General features: G+C 34.0%; 1 protein-coding gene across 1 annotated transcript; it reads right to left on the bottom strand.

Annotated features, from left to right (window-relative positions):
• Positions 1-5614: 5614 nt before the first annotated feature.
• Positions 5615-6583, bottom strand: TAAR9 (trace amine associated receptor 9; the record flags this gene model as incomplete). Its single annotated transcript, XM_081296074.1, has 1 exon — positions 5615-6583. The coding sequence occupies one exon, from the start codon at positions 6581-6583 to the stop codon at positions 5615-5617; it is 969 nt and encodes a 322-aa protein (XP_081152200.1).
• Between the last annotated feature and the right edge of the window lie 1058 nt (positions 6584-7641).

The following is a 7641-nucleotide window of genomic DNA, read 5'->3' as shown; positions in this document are numbered from 1 at the left end:
GTGTGTGTGTGTGTGTGTGTGTGGTGTGTTTGAACAGAATAAGGTATAAATGTCAACTCCTATGTAATGTTTGGGAGAATAGTTTATGACTTCTTCTTTCTGGAAGTACTGGTTTTTCTAACTGTTTCACAATGTTAGTAAAAACATTCATTTTGAGGATAGACATAGATCTCTCTATCTCAGCTCCAAAATTTAGTACATGGAATCTCTTCAAAATTTAACTCCTCATTATTAATCAATTTAACTAAGGTGAGTGTGTAGTTGTATGCCTATAATCCCAACGATTTGGGAGACTCAGGAAGGAATATTGCAAGTTAAAGACCAGCCTCAATAATTTAGCATGATCCTGTTTCAAATAAAAAATAAGCTTGGTAGTAAAGAGCCACCAGCTTCAGTCCCCAGTACTGTAAATAGTAAAGATATTAATAAATAATTACTTTAATTAATATTAACAATAAGAAAAACAAGATGCTAATTCTAAGAACCAACATAATAGGAACATAATTTAGGCATTTTATACAAATATCCTTTTTAAATGTATAGATATATATTAACATTACTATGTATATTTGGATTTATGCTATGTCTCATGGAGATGTATTTATCACTTCCCTATGAAGGATTTACCTTTGAACTCATATCACTGTCTGAATCAGTCAAAAATCTCCTCAATAGAACCCTGTGGTTTCTCCTTAGCTCTGGTTTCTTATTATAAAAGAATATACTCTCCAGTGATGTGTACAAATTGTCTGTTTGGCTAACAGAATTATGTGATTTCTGAAATTCAATCTTAACAAAGGTATGTTTTGAAAGTTTCTTGAATAAAATATCCTTATAAAAGTCTTTTCACTGAGAATATCTATAAGACATGAAACAAGGAATATGTAGTAGTGGTTTGTTTATTGGTACTTCGGTCTTCAAATTTTATGGTGTCATTTTGTATTATGGTCATTGTTACATTAAAATCTCAAAGAGAATTTTCCATTATCATCTCCATCTTATGGGTGAGCAACTCAAATACACATAGGGTAAGTAACTCTCTAAGGTGGAAGCTAGTGGATGGTGGAGGTGGGACTCAAATCTTGGTAGCTTGCTTTTGGATGGTCACTCTGGAACTTTCCATTGTGCACAGCCCTTGCAGATAAAAGAAGATATTGCTTTTCAAAAATAAACTTGCCAGATATAATCCTCACAGTAAATCTCTGAGGGCTCACTTATGTACTGACACTTCAAATAAGGAGACCCAACATTAAAAATTGTTTATGTGATCTAACACTTTTTCTTAGTAAGTAAAAATTACAATAGACAAAAGCTATGAGTAAGATAAAGCTGGGCTTTCTCCAAATACTGACTATTAAACATTTTCTACTTTAGAAAATCAAATAAAGAATAAATTAGTAGAGTCTTTTAAATGTAAAAGACTAATAGACCTTTATTTGCCAGGTGAAAATAAAGAAGTGATCCTTAATTTAATTTTAAAATATCCTTATAGACTTAAAAAGTGCAAGGCACAGTGCTAGGTATTGAAATAATGAACAAAGACTTTCTGAGAATAAAAAATACAATACATTATTTTCAGTCAACCTCAAATTATGATTTATAAAGTACAGAAATGTATCTATTTATAGGTGAACATGTTTCAAAATTGTTAGTTAATTTTTGAATTTAGTAAATGGAGAGGGGAAGTAATGAGGAAATGTAGGTCAAAGGATGCGAAAAAGCAAAACCATAGTATACACAAGGCAAGAGATCTAGTGTGCATGAGGAGTACCATTCATCGAATTCTATTATATTAGCGACTTCTGTTAATATTGGTACATTTTATCGGTTCTTGTAACAACAAAGTAGCTATGTAACACAATTTACTTCGCTTCAGTAAGAATTTCACTATGCTTACATATCCCATATCATTATCTCATCAACTTCAAATATATACAATTAAATTTATTTCATAATGAATCATAAAAATAAAATGAAAAAGTGCTGTAAAAGAACACATTTTCTAGGCACCCAAGGGCATAAAAGTTTCATTTAATGCTCATGTCAAATAATTTGATCTTTAAATTAATATTACTAATGTGTCTCTGCTTTTTTGAATACAAATGCAAAGCTGAAATGTCATTCTTTAAGACTGACCTTTAAATGGGCTGCAGTGGGTCAACAATGAAGAATGAGATATAAGTCAGCATGATAGCTAAATAAAAACAAGTACAGTATGTTGATAAGTTGTGAAAACATCCTGAACTCATCAGTCCAGTTAGGTCATCAGTAATAATGAACTCTATTATAATAATACCCAATCAGGAGTGCTACTGAGGAACAAAAGTAACAAATTTATATTGTTAAATCATGTGTACAAATTTGTAATGACAAATCCCACTGTGAAGCATAATTATAATGCACCAACAAAAATAATGATATTTTGAAACAAACAAACAAAAAATAGTAATCCCCAACCACCTTGGAAGCTCTCTGAGAGAACCTCAAAGTTAGTGATGGTCTATGGTATAGTTTTTGTTTTTGTTTTTCACTATGCTGGGTTGGCACCCAGGGCCTCACACATGCCAAGCAAACATTCCACCACTGAGCTAAACTCCCAGCCCCCTATTCTGTCTTATAAATTGTCATTGATGGTGTATTCACAGCCCTACCACAAAATAATTGAGTAAGTTATCCTAATCCTGACTGAAACTGAGGTAAGCCATAGTAATTATACACAGAGTTCCACATTATGTAGTAGTTGTTCTTTTAATACCTAATTGATAAAACACACATGAACAAAAACTATTATTAGTTAAGAAAGGCTTTAAATAGATTTGTCTTTTATTAATCACAACAATCTTGTATTTTTAATAATAGTACATATATGTGAGAGGCACGGCATCTCTATAGCTAAACCCCGGGCATAAGGGGATTAATGACCTCTTTGCAACAGTTCTGCAGCTTCCCATTGGCTGAGGCAAACATCTTGGGAACCAAAGCTCACCAAGATTGAAATACCTAGCTCAGCAATTTGTCTCAGGTCAGATGTTATTTTGCAGAGTCCTGCAGAGTGAAGTTGCTTTCTATCTTCAGTGTGTCCATGGCTATGCAGGATCTTGGTATGCAACTGGCAAAGATGTTTACAGTTCATTTGTGTGAATAAATGAGGTACAAAAGAGAGGAGTGGTGCTGTACCAATAGTCCAGTCCATTTTGAGGAAAACAGACAAGAACTTTTGACAAAAGACTTCCTTTTATAATTAAAACTAACATACTACAGCAATACATGCATACCAATGTTTATATGAGAGCAACTCACAATCATCAAGTTATAGAACCAACCTAAGTGTCCATCAACAGATGAATGGGATAGAGAAAACATGGTATATATGCATAATGAAGTATTATTAAGCCATGAAGAAGAACAAAATTATGTAGGGTTTTTGCAGGGAAAATGATGGAACTGGAGAGAATCCTGTTAAGCTAAACAACCCAGGCTGCAAAGTCAAGGGTCTTATTTTTATCTCATATGTAGAAGCTAGAGTGACAAAAGGAAAAAAAATCTCATGAAATTATAAAGGAGCCTAATAGGGTAGAGGAGGAAGATCAAGGAGAGAGAGGAGGGAAGAACAAGGTAAACTACTAGAGACTGAAATTGATCAAATTATGTTTTGTGCATGTGTGAATATGTCACAATAAATCCCAGTACTATGTATCATTATTATGCACCAATAAAAAAAATTAAAAATAACTTACTTCCTTTATGAATGGCTACAAGAACAATACAAAAATAAATTCTAGGCTGGAGAAATGTATTCACTGATAACTGATGCTGATATGATCCTGAAAACATCACTGGTCAGGGTTTATTCTTCAGTCAGTTCATCTAAAGATTATATTCCACATAATACAGGTGAACAGAAGACTATATATGTTTAAATTTCTTCAAGTTACTTTCCCTATTACTTATAAGTGCCAATGTAAGTTTGTATTTACATTGACAAAAGGAACAGGTATCTTTCAAAGACATTAAAGGGGACAAAAGCTTTGAAGGGCTTCTTATGACTCAAGGGGACAAAAGCTTTGAGGGGCTTCTTATGAACTGAGATTAAAATTCTGTGATCATTTCAAAGTGGTCATTACACCTGTTCCTGGATGTTATGCTCCGACCACAACAGGTATTCTGCTATGAAAATTTCCGTCTTTTATCCTATTTTGCTTTTGACTTTTTTTCTCCAAAATATTCTCAGCTCCACTTAAAATATATTAGTGAACAAGTATGAAACAGTGTAATCTTGTATAAAGTATTTACAATCTGATTCATCTATAAAACATATAGCATAAAATGTAGAAGTATTTATTTAGTTACTTTTTCCTCTCATTTCATAAATTAAGCTTGTTATAGAATGGTCTGTGACAATCACCTATTAAACAAAGATTTAAGGCAACGATGCAAAGACATAAGATTTGAGCCAGTGGTTCAAAGACTTGAGAAGGAAAATCATTGGATTATTAGTTTTCTTTTTCAAAAATTTCCTGCATCTTGAAACATGAAACATATGTTTCTCAACAAAATGAATTAAAATTCTTGTTGATTGGGAGATATATATCTGGTAAGAGAATTGAAACTATTCCTAGAGTGAATGATACCAGTTTGAGCTTTTGCTATCTCAAAACAATCCACTTTTATTTTTGGATCACTTGGTTTTATATGTTTCCAATGCCAAATATAGTGTCTAGTTCAAAGTAAGAACTCAAAGGTGAAAATATCATAATTTAAATTGTCCTTGTTAATACAATTCTGATTTTACTTCTAATTACTAAAAATGAAGTATCGAGATCATCTCTTTATTCATATGTATATTTTACAATAATAAATCATGTTCTCCAAAATAATATATTCAATCATAGTAATCACTAAACATGTTCTTTGTGAATGCAGTACCTATAAAATGAAAGGAAGAGCTACCAAAGTCAGAAAACACAAGGGTGCAAATGCTTTTCAGATGACTTTCAGTTACTAGAAAGTTTTACATTCCAGGTCTCCATGAAGTCCTTTTAAGAGTCTCATGCTCTATCAACTTAGCTATCTGGGCACTGACTACAAAGTCTCTTTAGAATAAAAAATGTTTCAAGAATTTATAAACTTGTTACTTACTGTGCACTATATGCTTTAAAGAAGAGTTTTGTTCCCAGAAAATCTAACTTTCATGTTAAGCAAGAGCTTCCCCCCCCCCCCCCGTGTATTTTGGAAAACTGAACACTGATCATGCATAGAAGAGATATTACAATGCTTCAAACTATTTGAAGAAACGTAAGAATTTCAGAGAAGAAAGTGGAAGATCAGCAATCCATTAAAAATACTAAATTAGAAGAAACTTACAATCTTATTCATCTGTCACTAAATTCTACTTGAAGACGACAAACATCTTAGAACAACTGTCAAATGTAAGACCCTCCTACTTGGTCAATAATTACAGTTGCCTCTCAAAATCCAAGTATTTGTTTTTGCACTTGATCTTAGTTATCTTCGAAATCCCCGTAGTGATCTTTTCAATCTATATCTGCTTCTCCAGAAAATAAGTTAGTTGTTGATGAATCACTCCTTAAGACTCTGCCACTTACAATAAGTTTTATCGCTTTCCTAAACCAGGGGTTAAAAAAAAAGCATATATCAAGGGGTTCATAGCTGAATTATAATAAACACACCACACTAGTATCTCATAAACATAAGGGGGAGTTATGAAATTCATATAAGCATCAATCACAGCATCAATAATGTATGGTAGCCAAGACATAAGAAAGGCTGCCACAGCGATCCCCAATGTTTTAGCAGCCTTTCTTTCTCTTCTCGCTACTCTCTCCTTGTAACTCTCTGAGGATGATTGAACTTGGCTACCTGCACTTTCTATCTTCCTAGCCTGATGCTTAGCCTCCAAAAATATCTTACCATATATAAACACCATGGCAACAGTGGGTAGAAAGAATAGAAGAAAACAAAGCAGAACCCAATTTTGATTCAATGGAGCCTGACAGCCTCCTACACAGGTGAGAGCAACTAACAACTCCTCAATTCCTTCTTCATTGGCTCCAGTATAGAAGATAGAAAAACTATATGTGACTGAAAAGAACCAACAGAGAACAATGCATATTGCTGAAACCGACACCGTGAACTTGGTTGGATAGGTCAGAGGATCAGTGACAGCAATATATCTATCAATAGAGATACAGCATAAGTGAAATAAAGAGGCAAAACAGAAAGATGCATCGAAACACGTGTGAAGCTTACAATAGCTCTCCCCAAAGTACCAGCATCTCTCCACAGACCTCACTGTGCTGAAGGGCATCACCGCCACTCCCACCAAGAAGTCCGCACAGGCCAAGGATGCGATCAGGAAGTTGGTGGGTGTATGCAGCTGTTTGAAGTGAAGGATGGCAACAATGACCAGTGAGTTTCCAAACGCAGCCAGTACAGCCCCCAAACCCAGGACTGCATACAGGATCACTCGAGGGCCTGGCGAATAAGGGGTCTTAATGCAGGATCCATTCACATGCTCGTAACAGAGCTCCACAGCTTCATCTTGGGAGAAATTGTTCACCATTGCCTTCTTGCTTGGATTATTTTCAAGTTCCCAAATTCCCAATTTTTTCAACTTAAAAAAAGAAAGAGATGGCAATTTCCTGGGCTTCTGGGAGGGAAAAATATCTCTAGTTAAATTGAGAACAATTTTATAACAATATATTTTTTGCACATTATCTATAAACTTTTGGCCTTTCTGAAAAGTATTGCTAAGGTTTTAATGCATTTAGAGCAGGAACTTTTTGCAGAAAACCATTAAAGATACAGTCGAATCATATTGCTAAATAAATGGATGACAACACACTCAGTCCGTTGTCTATATTACAAAATTTAATTTGTGAATTATCTAAAAAGTTATTTTTTGCCTGCATCACTTTACCTTTTGAAAAATCTCATCTGTAGCCACCAGAGTTGAGAAATAATTAGGCCACCAAACACTGAGTTTTATTTCCTGAGCTAGCTCCCCTGAGCAGCCACTTTGGCAGTAATGACAAATTAGAGTTCTTTTTTTTTTTTTTCCTCAAGAAGGAAGAAATTACATCTCCTTCAAATTATAATCTCTAAATCCCTATAGTATAGAGTGTGAAGACAGAGCAAGAGTTTACTCATAATCACTTTAAACATAATTTTGGAAATATTTTTTATTGCTTGTAATTTTAGAATTTTGGATTTTTTAATTTCTTTTTTATTTATTTTTGCTTTGGATAGCTTGAACTGACTTGGAGAAATATCTTTTTCAAATTGACATTAATCTTTTTTTTATTGATTGTTCAAAACATTACAGAGCTCATGATATATCATCTTTCATACATTAGACTCAATTGGGTTTTGAACTCCCATTTTTACCCCAAATACAGATTGCAGAATCACAACTGTTACATAGTCACAATATTACATAATGGCATATTAGTGACTGTTGTATTCTGCTACCTTTCCTATCCCCTACTATCCCCTCTCTCCTCCCCTCCCCTCCCATCTTCCCTCTCTACCTCCTCTGCTGTTGTTCAATTCTCTCCACCTTTTCCCCCCTCCCCCTTGCCCCTCATAATCTCTTATAATTTTGTGTATCATTGAAGGTCT

This window comes from Spermophilus citellus, assembly GCF_964194105.1.
Source record: "Spermophilus citellus genome assembly, chromosome: 5".
NCBI classification, from domain to species: domain Eukaryota; kingdom Metazoa; phylum Chordata; class Mammalia; order Rodentia; family Sciuridae; genus Spermophilus; species Spermophilus citellus.
This window is presented reverse-complemented; position numbering and strand designations above follow the sequence as displayed.